The 22682-nt window shown below is 41.3% G+C and overlaps 1 protein-coding gene across 2 annotated transcripts in view; it reads right to left on the bottom strand.

Moving 5' to 3' along the window:
* The window catches only part of adcy5 (adenylate cyclase 5), a 126379-nt gene that overhangs the window by 40833 nt on the left and 62864 nt on the right, over positions 1-22682 (bottom strand). For both annotated transcript variants that reach the window (XM_061723151.1, XM_061723152.1), the window contains exons 3-6: positions 22186-22335; positions 21168-21289; positions 7099-7210; positions 3101-3228 (exon numbers count right to left, since the gene is read on the bottom strand). In XM_061723151.1, coding sequence (XP_061579135.1) covers positions 3101-3228; positions 7099-7210; positions 21168-21289; positions 22186-22335 — 512 coding nt within the window. The remainder of the gene's footprint in view (positions 1-3100; positions 3229-7098; positions 7211-21167; positions 21290-22185; positions 22336-22682) is intronic.

Below are 22682 nucleotides of genomic sequence, written 5' to 3'. Positions count from 1 at the left end.
GACCCCGGTACACATTTAGCTCCTAACGGTGTGGATTATTAACCTGCTTTAAGTGGCACACTGATTCTGTATCTAAGAAACAGGCCGTGAATGGTTTAAGGCATCTTCTCATTCGGACATGCACCAGCAAAAACGTGGACCGATTCCAAAAAACCTTTCAAGATCTGACAAATGACCTGTTGAGACAAAGAGGGGAAAAGAACGCGTCCCAAATAAGCCTGTCTGATTGCTGAGCAGCTAAACGGCCAGATAACGCTATAACAAGGCTAATCGCATTAAGGTGCCGAGCTCTGACTGAGACCACCTCAGAGTTCATTCTCATTTGGAAACAGCCCCTAGGTGTCAGGTTTCCACCACCCGGGAGGTTTGTGCTTTTCCCTAAACTGCATCAATAAAAACGGTGGATGTCATGTGCATAAAGCCAAAAAAGTTGCAAATAGTCTACTTTGTTGAAGCTACAAATCTAAAAATGACATTTGTACTAGATAGTTGTCTAAAGCAGCTGTTCACTCAGTGAAACACTGACTGTGGTCTGAAGTGAAAGCCCAATGTTTTAAGAAATGTAGCTTCATGCACTTTAGAGGCAGAACTGAAGCATGAGCCACTCACTTAACTCTTGGCATGAAATAGAAAACTTTTGGTGAATTTTTGGATATATGGAACCATTAAGTAATTGGCAATTTGAGGGTTTGACGGGATCTCCACATGGACATTTTCCTTAAGCATCAAAAGATGGAAAGGAAATGGGGAGAGTGGGTGAACTGGGAGAGGGGATAGTGCTGGATTTGACTGGCTGATCTATAAAGTTGCATCCAGCTTATTTCAATAATAAAAGATCAGTTAATGGAGGAACAGAGACTCAGAGATGCAGCTTTTCTTATCACAACAGAAGTAATAAGCTCAGACGTCATTACTGGTGCAGTCTATGGTTTCAGAGATAAGATCTGGCTGCTGCTCTGTGAAGTGATTAGTATAGCATCCATCCATCCATCCATCCATCCATCCATCCATCCATCCATCCATCCATCCATCCATCCATCCATCCATCCATCCATCCATCCATCCATCCATCCATCCATCCATCCATCCATCCATCATCCATCCATCCATCCATCCATCCATCCATCCATCCATCCATCCATCCATCCATCCATCCATCCATCCATCCATCCATCCATCCATCCATCCATCCATCCATCCATCAATCCATCCATCCATCCATCCATCCATCCATCCATCCATCCATCCATCCATCCATCCATCCATCCATCCATCCATGCATCCATCCATCCATCCATCCATCATCCATGCATCCATCCATCCATGCATCCATCCATCCATCCATCCATCATCCATGCATCCATCCATCATCCATCCATCCATCCACCCACCCATGCATCCATCCATCCATCCATCCATCCATCCATCCATCCATCCATCCATCCATCCATCCATCCATGCATCCATCCATCCATGCATCCATCCATCCATGCATGCATCCATCCATCCATCCATCCATCCATCCATGCATCCATCCATCCATGCATCCATCCATCCATCCATCCATCCATCCATCCATCCATCCATCCATCCATCCATGTTTATCCAAAGTCATGTTGTTGAATAGAAATAAATAGAATAGAATAGAAAGTTATTGTAATGTCTGTGTGTTGATGTATGTGTGGAGGGGTGAATGTGTCTAGATATATATTTATTTTATTTTATTTTTTTTATTTTATTTTATTTTTTTTTTAGTTCTTTTATTTTATATATGATGCACTGACTGGAGAGCACTTTTCATTTCGTTGTACCTGGTGACAATGACAATGAATATTCTATTCTATTCTGTAATATATAGTATACCTCCCATACGATATTACATAAAGCCATGTCAGAGCCGGTGGTAACCAGTCCCACCCTCCCGCAGCATCTCCTTCTCGTACTCTCGCACAGCAGAGTGGTTTTTATGGCGGCATACTCCGTACTGAGAACCACATGTTGTTGATACATACTGTACTGTAATCTACTTGTAAGTACAGTTCATAAATGAGCATTGACACCTGATGCACCTTTTTAAGAAGTCAGGAGTGAGTTTCCTTCTGTGTGCATCCCTTATTTCTATAAGTATCTCTGAAATGTCAAAATTCAAATGAAATAAATATCTGTTACATAAATGATCTTGGTGAAAATCAATATGAAAAAAGCTTAATGAATCAATATTAGAAGACGTTTTGTTCCACTGATAGGCGAGGCAGTGGGGTAATTAATGTCCTTCCATCCACCTGCCACAGTGACGGTCCCTCTCTACCACATCTGACTTGCAGCTCACGGTCCGACTGGATGTCGATAACTGAGACTACCCAGATACTAGTGATTAGTAGAAAGACAGGACTGAGCAGTGGGATGAATGCTTGTTAAAGAGTTAATTGATAAAAGCAAGTGTGATTACTGTGATTTACTGCCGTGACCTGCAAGTGGAGTAGTAACAACCCACAGCTCCACAGAGCTTAATCCCAAGAACTTTAATGGAGCATTTGCTGGTGGACGAGTTGAGAGGAGACTCTTAGTATGAGTGTTGCCTTCACAAGCAGTCATGGGAAACAGGGCATTCCTGTAATTGTGATTGAGAGTTGGATCATGAAACAGACTTTTGCTGCCGTTGCTGGTTGAATAAAATAAATAAATAAAATAAAATGAATAAAAAGAATCCGTCAGAGTCTCTTTCTCTGATTTCCTCCTCCTGACTCAGACGTCTGACTCCAACCCCCCGACCAATCAGTGGTCTGTAGTGTGATGATGTCAGATACAGCCGACTCAGCCGCTTAGAACCTCAGCAGAATAGTTACAGAAAATAATCTACTCTGCACGTTAGACCCCTAGTGGAAAAGAACCAAACCGAGGCGAGTGGAGTCGGGCTGAGTAGGTACTAGTGGAAAAGCGCCATAAAGCTGACTTTCTGATGGGGCGAACAAAAACACCTGAAAGCAAGCAGACTATCAACAGTGAGGACGAACGATTCCCTTTCTCCATACAGACAAACTACAGACAGGAGCTATTTCACGCATTTTGCCATTTTCATGAATCCCGTTGCCCAGCTTACGAGATGGCTTCGATCATGTCCATCCCCATCTCCACGCAGCAGTGGGCGTGATCGGCCCTGGCCTCCGGCAGCCCAGACACGCAGTAGTAGCAGTCCCCCAGGATCTTGATCCGCAGGCAGTGGTTCTCCTGCACACCCAACAGGAACAGAGCAGAGATTTACTGGAGAACACACCAATCACGCTGGTGTTAACAGTAGAAAAATGGCTTCTCTTTCAGATAAATGCAAACTTAGAAACATGCATTGGGTTCTAGCGAGCAGGTTTTAGCTGTATTAGTCATGGTTTCTTTTGACATTTGAGATGTGTAAACCTGCTCTTGATATGACGTCTGCTTGAGGAAAATGCTGCCCAGCATCTTTTGACAACTTATTTTGGACACCTATTCCTCTCCAAAGAAATAGCATCTACTTCTTTGATGGTATTTTAAAATCACATGTAACAACAAAATGAAACATTTTTTTGTAGCTTTTGCAATAATCTTGATTTCATATTGTCAATCTTGTAAAAGATGTCCACAGCTACTTTCTATCAAACAGAAACAAATGAGTTCAACTGTCAAAACTGCACATTTCTTGCTCTCAGCTACACCTTGGAAATCCTTTATGAGGCTGCAGATCAGTTGTTTCTTCAGTATTTTCCTGAGATTTAATGCCTTGTTTTTTTAGGGTCCTCAAATGTAAATAACAGTCACCTTAAACGGCAGAACTTGTGCATCTTCACACTTCAGCTGCAGCTTAGCTTTCCATGCAATTCTTTCAAGTACTTTCAAGGCGTTATTGATGAAAAAAACTTTTTATCCTTGTGTTTCTCATCTACAAACTTTGGCTGAACTCTTGTTTCTAAATCCACTCTATTAATAAATTATCTGGATTGGATCATTCACAGTCAAAACTTTGCAAACCTTAATCTTCTTAATTTACAGCTATAAAGCACATGGACTTTATTAACTGCAGCATTTCTGTAATAAATGAGTGTCGGCACAGATTTTACACATGATCCTGAGACATCAAAGATCTGTCAGCAGAGTGTGACACAACCGTGATGTGTGTGTGTGTGTGTGTGTGTGTGTGTGTGTGTGTGTGTGTGTGTGTGTGTGTGTGTGTGTGTGTGTGTGTGTGTGTGTGTGTGTGTGTGTGTGTGTATCTTAAGGGCTCAGGAGAAAACCATGTCTCATGATAGCCACCTGAGTATTTTCCTCGAGCACATGGCTCTAAATAAATAAAGACCCACTGTGTAAAGAGCACAGAGAGTGAGAGTGTGTGTAACATGCATGTGTGAGTGTGTACGCCAGTGTGTGTGTGTGTGTATGTGTGTATACACAAAGACACAGACAGAGGATGCATCCGACATGGACATGTCTCTGGGTTACTATGCCAATATGGCCACTTGACTCATAAATATTGATCAGCAGCACATCCTCTCACCTTTCATAAACAAATAGCATGGACTGAGGATTAGCTGGACCAACAATGCTGATCTTGGCTCGGGAAAAACAAAAATATTCATGAACTTTTAAGATGCTTTGAAATTTTAATGGCTCTGAAATTAAAAGAGGCTTAAACAAGTCCACCAAGGACACCAAATACTTTACCAATGACTTATTTCCCAGCTCCCCCGTAAACTCACGGCACTTACATTTGCAAAACATTAAGACATACAAGATAAATGGCATTCTCTTTTTTTTTCAATTCAGTAACTAAGCCATTTGGTAATGTATTTGAAATCAGAAAAAGTATTTTACTTTGGAGTAAAAACATGGAAACTCAACACAGCCAGACAATGTTGGTAACCATCACTCTACTGATCTGTAAAGGTCAGACTTCTTGCCATGCAGTTAAAGCACATTCTCTTCAAAACAGCTTTTTTTATATTACTGCTTGATTGTCCTGATTTTTGATTTGTTGAATTGTTTGTGTTCCCGAACTAGTCCTCTGTACTTTACTTTCTTTGTCAGGTTCAATCTGAACATCTAACCCAAGCGCACCAGAGGTGGAACTTAAAGCAGGAAAAAAAAAAGTTTTCTTTTCCTTATTTTAGTGAAGAAGATGAAATAAACCAGGGTGACGAGTGTGTGTGGCGGACCCAAGTGCAGACAACGGCAAGGAGTGTTCAGTAAATGTCTTTATTAAACACAACCTCACAGCAGGCAATAGTGTCATGGTTTGATACTTCCTGTTTTATTTTGAAGCCTGTGTCTGTGTGTTTGAGTTCTGGTTTGACTTCCTGTTTCCCATCTGCCCTGATTGTCTGCACCTGTGTCTCGTTAACCCTTCTGTATATCTGGTCTTGTCTTTCCCCTGCCCCCTGCTGGTCTGTACTGTTTCCTCCCTCCCTGTTTTCCTCGTCATGTTTTGGTAGTTTTACTTCGTCATGTTCTGGTTTTTGTATCCAGCTCGGCAGCGCTTTGGTTTTGTTTTTGACGAATAAATCACTACTTTTTGGAACTCCTGCCTCCTGGTCTCTCCTGCATTTGGGTCCTCATATACCATCTACCAGGAGGCAGAACTCACAATTCCTGGTTGGCAGGAGGTAGAGGAAGAGGAGTCCCCCATCCGGGGAACACGCCTGGCTCGAGGTGGGCCCAGGTTGTTTTCAGCCCAAGGGGAAATGGCGGCGCCAGCCCCAGCTGTTCCGTTGGGGGTCCTGGACGCACCCGTCGCTGGTCCCGAGGTGGTCCCGTGTCTTTGTGTTTCAGTTCTGGTTTGACTTCCTGTGTCCCATCTGCCCTGATTGTCTGCAACTGTGTCTCGTTAACCCTTCTGTATATCTGGTCTTGTCTTTCCCTGCTCCCTGCTGGTCCGTACTGTTTCCTCCCTCCGTGTTTTCCACGTTAGGTTTTGGTAGTTTTACTTTGTCATGTTCTGGTTTTTGTATCCTGCTCGGCAGCGCTTTGGTTTTGTTTTTGACGAATAAATCACTACTGTTTGGAACTCCTGCCTCCTGGTCTCTCCTGCATTTGGGTCCTCATATACCATTTCGTGACAAATAGAGCAAAGTTCAGTCCTGAGGATCGTGGTAACGCTCAGAGAGGCAGGAGAGCGAATACCAGAAAGCAGCTGGTGTGAGCGTTGAGTAGATCTGGAATCTGTAACACGGGAACTGAAACGCCGGTCAGTTCCTGACCATTTTCCTCATGGCCAGGGAGCAGGGAAACAGAAACCAGAGACGCTCAGGCAGAACCCGTGGTCGGGGACAGAAGGCTGAGGTGATAACCAGGACGGAGACAGGTGAACAGGTCGGGGACAGGGGATCAGTCCAAGGGTGAGTGCTGGAAAGACTTGCATACGTGAAGAACAATCTGGCAGTGACTGCCTGGGAGTAGAACTAGAACTAGATAGAGCTGGCAGGAGTGGAGGTGACACAGGGGGGTTCAAACTGGAACACTGATGGTACAAAAGCTCTTCAATCATCAATGAGAGCCGTGCACCGTCTTTGTACATCTGTGTGGGCAAGTCACATGTTTGTGACCTGCAAATGCAGGTTATTACAAGGGTACAATGAGTATTGAGTTGTCCAGCCTCTCAACATCAATTATTTTAAAAATTATGTTCATCAAGTCTCGGACTGAGGTCAGGATTACATTATACATTTTCAGGCACAACTAACCCCTCCAATCTAGTTTGTTTGTTGGTGTGACTGCTCAATGCCGTCCTCAAGCATGGCACGATTTCTGGTCTCTGGCACAGTGAGAAAACTGTGTTTGGGCATGGTGCAGTTGTGCATGTACATGTACGTGGAGGAGAGCATCGATACAACACATGCATGGCGTAAAGAAAGGTGGTTAATGTCACGATGTGATGTCCAAGCGATAATGGTGTTAAAGTTTGACTGTCACTCAGGTAGTGCGAGTATGAGCCGGAGGGGGGAACCTGGCAGCCGGGTCAGTCGTGCCTGGACACGGCCCAGTCCAACCTGGCTACGGTGAACGTGCCAAAGACGCCAACTTAAGTAAGAGCAGGGTTTGTGTTTATGGACATGTGTGTTCGTGCAGCCTTACCGCTGCCAGCTTGTCAAAGCGGGCGAAGAGTTCGTTCAGTGTCATGACCAGTTCCTGCGCTGTGCACTGCGATGCCAGACTGGTGAAGCCCTCAATGTCTGCAAACAGGATGCTGCAGGAACACAAAAACAGAGAAAGAAAGCATATATTCAGAAGATTTTACTTCCTTCTCCCAGGACTGAATTCCCACCTCTCTGTGTTGCTGTTCCTCTGTACAAACCATATATTTTATTAACAAGACATTTTTTTCCAAACGCTGTGTGTACTGAAATTGAAATTGTAAACGTCAGTTACGTCACTGAAAACGTCAGTTACGTCTATGCAAACGTCTTTCAGGAACCTTTGAGGGGCGAAAAACAATCCTGTAGAAGAAGAGGTACTCAGATCGGCCTTGAGGAACTACCTGGTGGAGTGGAGGGGTCTCTGCTTACCGGGTGTTCTAAATGACTTTCAGCCCTCTCACATGAACATGACTCTTTGAACCATTTGGAGCAGAAACATTTTGCTTTAACTACATATGATGAGAATGGAGATTACAAGAAAAAAACAATAGATCAACCGGAGAGGAAGTCCAGCCTTGTTGGCGTATTACGACAATGAAGAGGCCCAGCAGGGCGGTTTCTTTTAATCTCAATCGATACCATCACAGTGTCTGATTTGAAAAAAAAAAATCAGCAAAATCAGCTGTCCCTTCCATGTTTACTTGTTTCTTCTTCTCTTTCTGGAGAGAAATCCCAGCTAATGGACAAATACCCATATACCCTCACTTAGAAGGTACGGTGTAAGACTTGGATTTAACAACTAAAAGATTTGCAAAGGGATGCGCTTCCTTTTTACATAACTGTACATAAATTGCTTCCTTGTTGGGAATTATAATGGAAAATCAGCCATTCTTGTATCTCCTGAAAAGACTACCAGAAAAATGTTCTACATTATTCCTGTAGGGGTTGCACAGTAAATCATCCACTTCCCTCTTACCCCGTCTCCCGCCTCTTCCTCTGTTACGCCAACCAACTGCATATCCTATTTCCCCACATGCAGAAAACTCCATCTGCACCATAATGTACCTCTGATCAATGTATCCCAGTACCATCTCAATCTACACTTTCCTAGTTTATCTCCAAGACAGTAATGGCTGTTTTTAATCCTATCCATCCTAGTAACTCCGAAAGAAAATCTTAACATCTTCAGCTCTTCCAGCTCTGCTTCCTGTCTCCTGATTCATCTTGTCACCTCCAAGCCATATGCAAGATCTCTTTACAAGTGTAAGAAACATCACATTTAAAGCTTATAAGGCTTACAATGGTTAAAAAAATCTGGATGACAAAAACCTAAAATAACCATCATGGTTATATATGGTGTAAAATCTGAAATCTGACATTAAAATTAAGTAACAATTTAAGATTAGCTAAGTCTGTAGATCCTGCAAATTATCTATCAAGATATTTCTATTGAGTAAATAAATTAAACCAAATCAATTGTGAAAACATGAGGGTGCATTGAGAGATTTAAAAAAAGGGTACATAACTAACATCAAATAAACTGAAGATTATTAAAGAATGGTAAAAAAAAGGTTATTTCAATTGAACATAAAATAAACACTAATGCAGAAAACTTTTATTCCATATCTTAAAATACATTTACAAATGTAAAAAATACAAATAATTTAAATATGATAAATCGAATTGATGATTGAGAGCTGAATGTTTGTAATTCTGTGTTTAAAGGTACCTGCAGCAGAATCTGTTTTAAATGAGGTCTGGATAAAGACTGAGTGTATTTACTGGGTTTTTGAGAGAAAAAAAAAAAGGTGGGAACAAGGTAAACTGATACTGCAAAGGTCTTTTTGTGTTGGAAGCATTTTCATTACTCCCCTAACACAGGCACAACAGCAGGATTAATGATCTCCCTCGGCCGAATCACTTCTCTCAACAATAAAGACAAAGGGGCCGGCAGATACGGGCAGTAATGAGCACAGCATTAGCAGAGAGAGACAGGATTGGCCTCCTGCACTCTCAACGTCCACACCTGCAAGGAAGCTTGTGCTCAGTGGCTCCAGCTGTTCTGCGAAACCACAAAAAGTCACACTCCGCTCTTAACTCTTCGTATTTCAATAAGTATATTTATTCTCCAGTCACCAACTTTCTCTCAGGGTGAAACATGTGATGAGCTTTATAGGTCAAACTCAAGAGGCAATGCCATGTTTTTGCTAAATTTTAATGCTGTTTTTGGAACTCCTAATTAACTCTCAATGGATCTGAACCATTCCAACTGTACCGAGCAACATGGTCAAGTAGGTTGAATCAGGGTGGGCAGTGAGTTAAAACGTTTCCACTTTTGAGAGTCAGACTTAAAGTTATTCTATGCAACTTCCTAGAGCTAGCAAGATTTGAAAGTGGCGCTTCCTCTAAGCCCGTGGCGTGGTTTAAAATGAAGGCATCTGATTGGTTCTTTCCCTTCCTGGACCTGGACCAATCCGTATCATTCGGACCGAATGGGCGGGACTTAGAGGTGCCTCTTTCAAAATTCTTGCTAGCTCTAGGAAGTTGCATAGAATAACTTTAATCGTAACAAAAGTTCCTAATTCTTTTAAACGTAACCTCAAAGTGAAGACATATTCCAGAATGCATGAATACAGTTTAGTTTGACCTCTGTCTCCAGCTCTGATAAGATCATCATGCACGTTGAAAGTATTCCCTCTGTCATTTCATTTAGCAGTTTAATTCTGGGATTTTAACATTGTGATTGGTGCTGTCAAACAGATTGTTTTTGGTTTGATCAGTGGTCTCTGCAATCCACACGTCAGTGTTCTTGGGCAAGACACTAAACCCTCCATTTCCCACGATGTGCAGGTGTCACGTCTGGGGGTGAGGTGTGGACCCAAACGCAGGAGAGAGAGGGAGGCTGGAGGCAGGAGTTCTCAAAAACAAAAGGATTTATTCCACAAAAAAGCCAAACTAAAATGCTGCAGAGCAGGATCAAAAAACTCACAGTAACAGGGATCAAAACTTGGAGCACATGGAGGGAAGAACAGTAACGTCCGACAGGGAACAAGGGTATGACAAGACCAGATATACTGAGGGGATAACGAGACATGACGAGACACAGGTGCAGACAATCAGGGCAGATGGGACACAGGCGGGGCAAAACAGAAACTGAAAGCTGGGGGGAATGTCAAACCTTGACAGCAGGTGTGGATGACAGAGAAGAAAGTACTGCAAATGGCCTAGAAGCACTACACCAACTTGTGAGTGAATACCTCGGTACGTACTGTATAAGCAGCCTGGAAAGCCATATCCAGTACAGAACATACCAAACCAATAGCATCGCTCCGGAGTTGGGCTTTCAGCAAAGACTTATCCAGGAGCATCCAAGAATCCCTATTCAATGCAAGCAAGATGGCTGCAGAATTACTAAGGACACCATGGATAAACCACTCTTTTTTTGTATTGAAGATGGCTTGCCAGGTTGATGTAAACAGTCAGGAGAACAAAGTGTTACTGCTTGTGAATGCAGACTCATTTGATTTTCCATCATATAAAATTACTATTTGCAGATGTTTGCAAGGGTAAAAATGGGATATTCATTACAAGGCAGCACAGAATTCCAGAATGAGGAAATTATTAAATAAAATATGAATTATTTTATATATATATATATATATATATATATATATATATATATATATATATACATACATACATACACACACACGTACATACATATGCAAGAAAATGCATTTTTTGTGCTTTTACAGTAAAGAACCCTGAAGTAAATGGATGAGCAACATCGTATATATTCAACTTTGTTGAATATATACGAAAGAATGGAAAAAAAAACAAGTGATTACTTAAAATGCTAATAGCTTTTTTTATTGCTTTTTTATGTAAGAGCAAGGGGTTTTAAGGTAGTCTCAAAAATACAACAATTATTAAAAGTAAGAAATGTATACATGCCACATATCTTGTTGTTTTGTTTGCCTGTAACTTTCCCACAGCACGAGGCTCCAGCAGACCACCATGACCATAAATCACACTAATTAGTGTAGATAATGGATGAATTACATTACTTATATTACGTTTATACCTATATTACATGCATTGTTGTGTATTATTAGAATATGCATTATTTTTTATGAACTTCCTATTGATGATTAATATTTTTTTTCATTTGAATTGTAGTATTATATTGCTAATTTTCTCACATTTTATCTCTGAGAAGCACATTTAGTACAATTAAACATCTTACATAAATAAAATTGTTATTCCTACAATGATATTTCCTTTTCTTTGAAATGTCCTGTTTCTGAGAAGCTGGAACATTTAAAGCAGGTTTGTCTGATATTATACCATTTTTATCTCATCAATAATATCAATAATATCAGCTTTTCATTTTACAATATGCAGCATATATCCTTCCAGGATACGGAGATATAATCTACACGAAGCAAATAATCAATTTTACATTGGATACATTAAATATTATGTACACTCTGTGAAGACTAGATTATTTTTAACAGTGCTAACTTCAGTAGACTACAGCTTTTTATTATTGCATTTATTTTGGTTAGAATCTGTTTCTGTGATCTTGACCAGTTCACATAAAAAATCTAAATATTACTGAAAGTAGTTTTTAAGAACACTTTAACCAGACAACAATGTCTGTTTTTGTGAAGCAAGATATTTCAACAGTTTCTTGACTATATGGAAGTGGCTTTCAGAGCAGGAAGAGCAGAAAAAGTTATACATTTTCAAATATTTTAGACCAAACTAGCTCACATGAACCTCACACGGCCGGTGCCTGTTGCACGAAGCTAAGGGAACATACTGTAGTGTGTTTGTACAGTATTCCTGCCCAGGACGTTCAGGTGTTTGGAGGTTTGCAAGCACTCTCTGGGTTCAAAGTCTTTTTTCCTTGGCTGCTCACATGTCAAGAGCACTAATATGTTCTAATGAACCCAGGCTTCAAAATGTCTAAATTTACTCAATTTGGGTTTTAAGATGAAAAGGATTAAGTGTCCCCACTCTGGGGTACACATTTCTGAGAAAAATTGATTGCTTTTCTGTGAACGGTTGAATGGGAGGTCAAGTGAAACCAGACACCAGACTGGGTGGAAGCAGAAGTTTAAAGTGAAGGGAACAAAATGAAGTGATGGAAGAAAGGAAGAAGAATTTGAAACCATTTTGATGTATGGGCTCTAAATCTAAATGCATTAGTGTACTGTTTGTTTGCAGATTACAAATGCTTGCAGTGAAGAAGATGAACTGGAGAATATATCACAATAATTACTAACAGAAAATGCGGAAACCTCATAAAAATGCTTCTCGACGTACGTGACAGCCAATAAAAAGCATACGGGGGGTCCTGCTGGACTTTTTCTGGACATTTACCAGTTCAATTAAGTAAACCAGTCACTGGATTTATAACTAGCAGCCTTTAAATGAACTCATTGATGAACTAGTTGTTAAAGAATCATTAAGTGAGAATAAACTAGTAGGAAAAAGTATTAGCTGCTGACAGAAAAATTGATCTGGCAAACGTAAAAGGCATCTTCTTATCCATTTCTTAATTCCCATCTAAGGAAATAGATGTTTTGAAATTCTTTGATACTTTTTGGGAATATTTACTGCTTTTCAGATGTATACTCATGCTTGATAGCTGTTTAGAGTATAATAATAGGGGTGGGTTAAAAATATTGATATATCGTGCCCCTCGATTTATTTTTATTTTTTTTGAGAATCCCTTCCATTGCCAAAGCGAAAGTGGTATTGTAACTAAAATATTGATATCGAATTGTATCAAATCGTATCGGAAATCGTATCAACTTAATAAAGCTCTAAAAGTTGCATAAATTGCATAAATACATTTTTGTCCTAATGATGGCCGTGAGCAAACCATATCCATAACAAGCTAATAAAGATAGTCATCTGTGAGTTAAAATCCCTCAGGGTGCCCAATTGATTGGATGGTTCCTTATTTAAAGATCATGCAAAATAAAGAGAGTACACAAATCCTATTTAAAGTTTTTAAAAGAACATTGCATCTTTGTTCCTTTTGGGTCAGTGCAGCCTCTCCTCACTAAAATATTAACTGATACAGAAATATTTACCATCTTTTGAATGCAATCATATACTGTATTTACTAATGGATTATATACAGCTGCACTCAGTGTAATTGGTTGGCTGGTTGCTTGGGGCATCTAAGCTCTATCGGGGCAAGCGGAAAGTCTAAAGCAGTTGTCTATTATGATATGGACAAATATCATTTGTTCTTCCACACTGCAACAGTATTTTTGTTGTTAGCTGTCCTCTACCTGTCCATGATGCTTTGTGCCAAACAATCACATTTGTGGTCCAACCATAATCTTAACCTCTCATGCCATAGGATTTACAAACACAGTCGAATAATGAGGAAATGGTTGGATTTGAATTCAAATGTTCCTCCATTATCAGTTGTGCTAAACTAAGCTAAGCTAAGTCCATCTAAGTTAGGCTTTATCAAACTCCATGGGTAAAGCAGTCATCTTAGCCAAATGTAAAAAAGAAAAGGATGTTGGCAAGAAACACGACATCACTATGAGGTGAAAAAACAATAAGGAAATTCCTGCAGAGTTGGTTGAAAAAGATAACCTGGGGCCACTGGGATCTGGAGAGTGACAAGAGTAGGTCATGAATGTTTTTGGAAAGTTTGACTGAAATAGCTCAATCACAAAATGTAAACATACAACCGGGACTTACCGAGCAGCTTTGTAACAATTCAATTCAATTCAATTACATTTTATTAATATAGTGTGTATTATAACAGAAGTTGTCTCTAGGATCTTTCCAGAGATCCAGAACATAAACCCCGAGCAATTATTACATAAACAATGGCAGGTAAAAACTCCCCTAGTGGGAGAAAAACCTTAAGCCAAACAGTAGAAAGGAAAACTCCCCTTTAGGAGGGAAGAAAACTGGACCAGGACCTGGATCATAAGGAGAAACCTGGACCAGGACCTGGATCATAAGGGGGTAGAAACCTGGACCAGGACCTGGATCATAAGGGGGTAGAAACCTGGACCAGGACCTGGATCATAAGGGGGTAGAAACCTGGACCAGGACCTGGATCATAAGGGGGTAGAAACCTGGACCAGGACCTGGATCATAAGGGGGTAGAAACCTGGACCAGGACCTGGATCATAAGGGGGTAGAAACCTGGACCAGGACCTGGATCATAAGGGGGTAGAAACCTGGACCAAGACCTGGATCATAAGGGGGTAGAAACCTGGACCAGGACCTGGATCATAAGGGGGGAAGAAACCTGGACCAGGACAAAAGGGAGATAGGAAAGATTTTATTTTTATAACACCTTCACTGACTTCCCTGTTGTGCAACAAAGTGTTATTAAGAATTTTTTTAAGAAAAATGTTTAGACAGACTTTACAAACACACCTTTGCTACTTGTGTTTTTCTGGGTTGCGTTTTTGTGCAAAAACATAATGAGAATTGTCTGATTCCCTTTTTTCCCCACCCATGCCATTATTCATTTGACAAAAATAAACCAAGCAAGGAAAAAGAAAAAAATATAATACTGGGGGCAATATTAAGTACTTCCTTATGCTTTCATAGGATTGAGGAGGCAAGTAGAAGCCAGGTGCTGTAGTCATTCTGACTGTTTACAGGTCTGGAGCACAGGCGTAAATATCGGTGGTGCAACGGGTGCAGCGGCCCCGACGCCATCAGGGGCCCATGAAGGAGGGAGACTAAAAACGTTTTTGAAAAAAAGAAAGAAAAAAAAATAGATGACAAAAATAGCATAGCATCCTGTTCAGCAAGCCCAAACAAAAAAGTGACAAAAGAGAAAAGAAAAAAGAGGATGATGTTAAATCAAAAATAACAAAATTAGTTTTTTACTGCAACCGAGGAAAAAGCCAGCATCCCGTTCGAGGATAGCTTGCCAGTTTCCTCCATAAATGAAACGGCGTTGACCCGGACTTGCCCTGCCTTGCAGGGTGAATGTTGCCACTAACAACATTGGCCTACATGGCGACAATAGCAGTTCTCTACAGTGGTTGTGCATGTGCCAGTTCATGCTTTTGTTTTTGGGCAGGGGTAGGGGCACAAAAAAAATATATTTGCACCATGATGTTACACCACTGACTGGTCTGGAGCATTCAGGTGTGGCATAACACAATGTCAAGAGGGAAAGACATAAGCAAGATCTTAGAGAAGCAATTGTTCCACATCAACATGAAGAGGGTTATAAAAACATTTTCAAAAAATCTGGGGTTCAACGTTCTAAGGAAAAAGATTTGATATAATTACGGTATTTAAAAAAAATATTATCCATGAGAGGAAAGCATTGAAGAAAGTTGCTAGTCTTACCAGTAAATGTTCCAGTAAACTACCCCAGGCCCAGTTTAACAGTGCTAAGAGAAATACTAAATAAGCCCAAGAGCTACATCTCTGAACCCACAAGCCTCATTGAGCATGGTAAATGTTCAAGTCCATGGTAGCACAATCACAAAAAGAATGAACAAGTATGGTTTGTTTGAAAGGGTTCCCAGGAGAAAGCCTCTTCTGTCTTTTGTCATGGGGTATGAGGTTGTTTTGTAGCTGCAGGACCTAGGTACTTGGTAGTCACTTCGTAAAACATGAACTTCTCAGAATATACTAGAGGCGAATGTGAGGCCATCTGTCCAACACTTAAAATGAGTCAAGCAACGGGACAATGATCTGAAGCACACCATCAAATCGACACAAAAATTGATAAAAACAGGGGCACGGTGGCATTCCCTGTGGCATTCCCATGAACATTCCCTGTTCGACCCACTGCCGTTGGGCAGACGGTACTGGGCCATCAAAACCAGAAAAAACAGACCGAGAAATAGTTTTTTTTCCATCTGCTCTCAGAACTATAAATGCATCTTCATGGCAATGAGTGCAATATATTTCTTTTATACATATTCCTGTTCATTTATATTGTTTACACGGCAACAAGTGCAACACCGTCTTACAGTTTTGAGTGTACTGTATGTCACGGTTTTGTTTCTTTTACATTTTTGGTTAGTTAGGTTCCTGTTTTATTTTGAAACCCCATGTCCTTGTGTTTAAGTTCCGTCTTGACTTCCCTTGTTGCCATCTGCCCTGATCTTATGCACCTGTGTCTCATCACGCCTTCTGTGTATATCTTGTCTAGTCTTTCCCTTGTTCCCTGCTGGTCCGTACTGTGTCTACTCTCCATGTGTCATGTCAGATTTTTGGATTTTCTTATCAAGTTCAGGCTCTGGTTTCGTATGTAATCCCTGCTCAGCGGTGCTTTAAATGAAAATAAATCCCATTTCCTGGAACTCCTGCCTCCTCGTCTCTCCTGCATCTGGGTCTTAATCAGCCTGACAGAAACGACCCGCCAGCATGGATCCACAAGATGAGACCATCACTCTTTGGGAGTACTTCCGCCGGGAAGCTTAGAAAACAATGCTGCATTGGGAGGAAGGGGAGTCCCGTTTCTGGGGGACGTGCCTGGCTTTCGGCGAGCCCAAGAGCATTCAGGCCCGATATAGGCAGAAACGGCGGCAGGGTCAATCCCCTCCTGTCCCTGTTCCCGAGGAGGTTCCGGATGCACCCCAGCCTTGCCTGCACCCTAGCCGGCACCCAGGCCCCAGCCGAGGACTCTGCCCAGGCCCTTACCCAGGACTCTGCCCACGCCCTTCCCCAGGCCCTTTCCCAGGCCCCAGCCGAGGACTCTGCCCAGGCCCTTCCCCAGGACTCTGCCCAGGCCCTTACCCAGGACTCTGCCCACGCCCTTCCCCAGGCCCTTTCCCAGGCCCCAGCCGAGGACTCTGCCCAGGCCCTTCCCCAGGACTCTGCCCAGGCCCTTACCCAGGACTCTGCCCACGCCCTTCCCCAGGCCCTTTCCCAGGCCCCAGCCGAGGACTCTGCCCAGGCCCTTCCCCAGGACTCTGCCCAGGCCCTTCCCCAGGACTCTGCCCAGGTCCTTCCCCAGGACTCTGCCCAGGCCCCTGCCGAGAGCTTGGCCCAGCTCCCAGGCCCCCTGAACTGTCTTATTTTGCAGCCATGTTCACTCACAGTGTTCTGTTTAATAGCGTTTCTTATACATTAAAACAACAATCTAGACCGCGTGGTGGCGCATCGGGTTAAGCAAGCGGCTCATATACTGAGGCTACTGTCCTCCTGCAGTGGTGGCAGGTTTGAATCCCGGCCTGCGCACCCTTGTCATCCCCATTCTCTCTCTCTACCCCCTTCCTGTCTGCAAGTTCAATAAAGGGCCACTAGAGCCCAAAAGAATCTTTAAAAAAAAAGAACAACAATCTAGCAGCATCAAAACAATCCATAACCCTTTAGTAGATTCCACAACCTTTACAAGTGGAGAACAATTTCACCATTCGAAGGCTGGGCCCTAAACTAAATAAGTGTTGTAAGTACGCAATTCCTCCAAACAAACCAACTGTACTCTCAACTAAAAACTAGATGCATTAAGTGACGATCTAAACATCATGCAGGAAGCCAACTACAGTGATGTCTTTTTTTGCTCTTTGAGTTTTGAGTTGCTCTTTGAGTTCACATCATGTGTGCTTCAGCATAATAGACAGAAACAATACAAAAGAGCTGTAGATATGAAACAAAAGTGTGAGACATTGCGTGAGAAACATCTGATTTCTGAGCTCCTTATGTCACAGATTGGGGTAGGGCAATACTGCCTCAAATTCAAAGGTTCCCTGTATGTTTAAACTATGCTAATGGCAGACAAACCAATCATGCCCTTGAGAACCAGTGGTGCTGCTACAGGGATGTGTCTGCTAATTATCTGAAGCACAGCCAAGCTGCAGGTACCACTACTCAAAGTGAATTGAACCTGTGAGACATATTTTTTCCCCATTCACCATTGTGGTGCATAATGAGTTAAGTAACTGCCGTTCACTCTGAACTGGCACAACTGTGCCCTCAACTCTCATTAACAATTTCTACCTTTGTGTTGGGTAAAAGGATGTTGTAAAATACCTTCCATGGGTCATTAACCGATCTGGCACCTCTGTGTTGAAGTGCCCAGGATCCTCTAATTATGAGCAGAGAACACACATGTCTATTACATATCTATAGCAACAGTAAGCTTCAAAACCCCACGCAACTCCCTCTCCACCTCTTCCTGCCTCGCTCTGTTTATTCTCCTGCTCTTTAGTGGCAGCAGTGGGAGCTGTCACTTTCCTTCCTGTTGATTCTTGGCCTCTCAGCAGAGCCCCAATTACCAAAAGCCACGACTGCTACCTATCACGCCCAGTCACACCTGGTTACCGTGACTCACCATGAACAGAAAACACTTGCGAGCTCAGGTCGGACTCAGTCAAGCTCAATGGACGCCACCAGTGTGCTGCATGCTGTAAAGAGAGCCGCGTTAAACCTTACAGTAGCTCTGGAGCTCCGCCTTCATTTCTTTCCGCGTTGATTCCTTTTGTTTACCCAAACTAAGGCCACGTTTCCACATAGCCGGGTATTTTACAAAAACTGATATTTCCCCATCTATGTTTTGAAAAATACCATCATTTACATGAACCCGCATAAATACGATGTTAAGGTGCTATGAGCAGCCAAACCTACAGGGGGCAGTGTAACGAGACGATAAAGTCATGCTAGCCAATCAGAATCCTGGAAAAAAACATCAACAAATGACACAAGTAACTTCCAGTTACTTCCAAGATGAACGAGAGTCTTTCGTTTGGAGTGACAGAGAAGTGGAGTTACGGTACTTTTAAGTGTGACTTTAGAATATAAAACAGATAAAATACAAGAAAATATTGACTGTGGCCAAACAAATTGTAAACACAGGTCGCACTCATGACGCTGCACTGCAAAAACTCAAAATCTTACCAGGAATATTTGTCTTATTTCTAGTTAAAATGTCTCATTTTTAGTCAAAAAATCTCACTACACTTAAAACAAGAGGCATCACCAGATAAATAACTTGTTATTTGACAATTTTCACCTGTTTCAAGTAAATTTTCACTTTTTTCCAGTGATGACTCTTGTTTTAAGTGTAATGAGATTTTTTTGGACTAAAAACGAAACATTTTAACTAGAAATAAGACAAATATTCTTGTTAAGATTTTGAGTTTTTGCAGTGTGGTGACGTTTCTGTCGCATAATGTGACTTCCTGAAGCCTAAATGTCCGTTTCTTTCTGTTTACAAGCAAACATGAAGACGACGAAGTTTTTGCATATCTCCACTTTGGCCGGATCTTTCAGAAATGATCGTTTTTGGTGACTTTGAGCTTCGTTTTCGTGTAAACAAACGGCCAAAACGCATGAAAACACCACCGTTTTTGCTACGTGGAAACGGGGCCTAAATCAGAGGACTGATCTAGTTTACCGGTTCTAACCGTAAAACATATTCACAGGTAGCAATGTGTTCTAGATTACTGGATTTAGTTTAAAATGTGTCTCCACACCTTTTTTCAACATTTGATGAGTGATTTTGATGTGATTTTAAGAAAAAGAAAATTAATATCTTTAAAATGACCAGAGCTCTGTTATCTGATCTGAACTTTTAAACTAACACAGCAAAAAGAAACAACAGAACTGTCCCAAAAAGAGTCACGTTGAAATACCTGGAAGACCTTTGTGTTCTCAAGTAGGTGACTTGATGCTCTAACCCGTGAGCGTTGGAAGGGACGGAGTTCAGGCCATAAAACTGCACACTTTTACACACAGCATTGTTGTCATCGCTTTGAAGGAATTGTAATACCCTAAATGGAGACTTGGCGAGAAGGTGAGGTTCCAAAGTGTTACTGTAACGATACATTTAGGATCCCACAAAATGAAAAATGAAAGCACTTTCAAGGATTTTCCTGCTCCACAATGTGGAGCTAATACTCAGCTTTATACTCAGTCTTACAAATCACTACTTAAGCTGAAAGTGTCTAAACCAAAATGCATATCTTGGTGCGTGAGATTGAATATCAGAATATCAGTGTAAGCCCAGCATTTTTAGCTTTAAGCATTTTTTTTTACATTATTTCATGAGTCACACTGCACACTGCAGGAATACTGTAGGAAGAAGCAGGTGAACAAAATATTCTGTGAAAACACTGCGTTGTCATGGCAACATGTGCCAGTCTCCCTTCTCTTCCGCCATTGTCTGTGGGTGGGCTGCACCATTCAGGATTGACCTGGATTTAATGGTCATTTATTGAACATTACTGTTCAAAAAGAATTGTGTTTAAATTAATCTAAAGATTTCAAGTTATAATTCCCTCCATGTGCAACACAGCTGTTTCTGAAGCCCCCGTCGTGTGGTAGCTTTGAGGTTATACTGTATATCAAAACATTCAAGTCTGAAACAAACGTGGTGCTTTTATTGAGTGCTGAGCTCATTTAGAAGCTGTTAAATTTTAAAGTACTCGACTGTAGTGATTCAATTCCAAGCGTGATCTCATGTTCGACACACCTGACTGACTGAAATTCAGTTTGGTCTAAAGCTAATAATAAATTTATACCACTTATTTAGCCCAGCTGAAAGTGGTGCAGGTCAGAATAATATAGATAGATTGACAGCCAATAAAAAGATCCTTCAATCGTGCCTTCATAAATGAGTCCACTGGAATTAAAAACAATGCTTTGGGTCGTTTGTGAACTTCTCAAAACGAGAAGCACAGTAGATAGTTGGTATTATCATTGCAAAGAGATTCAACATATCTTTCTCATCTCCAGATGGATAATCACAGCGAGCCCATAATTCAGTATGACTAGAAAAACTCATCTAAAAAACATTATAAGTTATTAAATCAAAGCGCCACTGGAATCAGGGGCTTTAATGTGAGCCACATTTCTATCCTCCTTATGCATTCAACTCCTGGGGGAACCATTGTGGTGTAAATTCATGTGTGTGTGTGTGTGTGTGTGTGTGTGTGTGTGTGTGTGTGTGTGTGTGTGTGTGTGTGTGTGTGTGTGTGTGTGTGTGGCGTCTCTTTCAGAGGGAACATGTAGCTTGAAAGGAAAGTGTGGAGGTGTTGAAATGTCCTATTTGCACCGGCTTCAATCTGTTTCCCCCCGTCATCGCGCTCCCCCTGATGTTACCTGACGTTGTCATGCTTTTGGATGTAGATCTTGTGAAACATCATATCCTCCTGCTTGGCGTTTATGTCAGCTTTCATCTCCATGGCAACATGGCGAGGAAGTACACTGAGTAGGAGACGCTCCTGCATGAGAGAGAATGGAAGTAAGGCTGACGTCCAAGTGAGTCAGTCAAGACACTAAAAATGATTTAGAGACAACTGTTTGAAATGTTGAGGGATTCCCTTTGTGGAAATACGTTCATCTACATGACTACATTGAAGAAAAAAATATGTTTTAGGAGGAGAATTTTCTTTTTTTCATGATAAAATATGGACTTCAACCTGTTCCCACTCCCCAAAAAGAACAAGCCATGAAATATTAGGTTTTTTTTTCAACAATACATGGTTAAGTTATAGCAATTTCAGGGATACGAGCCATTCCCTCATATAAGTGAAACCAAATGTTCATGTGATGTCATTTTGAAAAGAGCGTGCCGATAAAGAAATGAGCAACATGAAAAGTCCGTTTTAATTAATCAGATGTGAGTCAACATTGGAACGATTTTTTTTTAACTTTCAATCCTGAAACTATTATCGCATCAACATTTTCAAGCAATTGTGCTTTAAAAAAATAGTTATTTAAATGTTCTAGTTTTTTTTCAAAGGCTGGAAAATTAAATGTTTTAGTGGACAGGTTTCTAGGAAACCCAGGTTCTATAAGGTTTGGTTGTTTCTTTTAAAAATAGAGTTTAAGGTCATAATTAAATCAAATAAACCCTGGATGGAAAGGTATGCTCATATTCATGCACCGTGATAACCAGATTGTATGTGTGATATTTTTAAACCATTTTCAAGGAAACTCTGAATGCTTTGAGTCTCTCTCTTGTAATCTGAGACTCACATTCAAATGTTGCTATGAGAGTTATTGCATAAAGACAAAACCTTGGCGACGGACTCCTATTGTGGATCCAAGGCTGCGTTTCTGCTCTCTGAGCCACACGCTGCCATGCACGCTTGTTTGAATCATCGTCAAAGCCTACCTGCTGCTGGTTTTCCCTCTGGGAGTGCAGGCGGGCCTGAATGCATTCCCTGGTCTCCTGGAAGGCCTGTCTCTGCGAACCCTCCGCCGGGTAATGGGTGCACACGCCAACGATGTTGGTGCAGGAAAAGATCAGGACGTTGGACACTATCTGTGAAAGAAGGTTGGACACAGACGGTGAGATGCAGATGATCCATTTCTGCACACTAACTGTTTTCCGTGAGAAAGCAGGTTGAGTGTATTTAGTTTCCCACACTCCGGCTCTGCATTTTGGTTTAGTTTTTGTACTTCATAACATGAAGTTATATGTCACATATGGGTTCTACCTGAGGCAAGGCAAGTTTATTTGTATAGCACAATTCAACACAAGGTAATTCAAAGTGCTTTACATCAACATTAAAAGCGGCAACACACAATTAAACAGTAAATAACAAATAAAATGAAATAAAATGATAAGAAAAGAGGTAAGAATAATAAAAAGCACAAGGAGTAAGGGCA

Source organism: Cololabis saira, chromosome 6 (genome assembly GCF_033807715.1).
Source record: "Cololabis saira isolate AMF1-May2022 chromosome 6, fColSai1.1, whole genome shotgun sequence".
NCBI classification, from domain to species: domain Eukaryota; kingdom Metazoa; phylum Chordata; class Actinopteri; order Beloniformes; family Belonidae; genus Cololabis; species Cololabis saira.
This window is presented reverse-complemented; position numbering and strand designations above follow the sequence as displayed.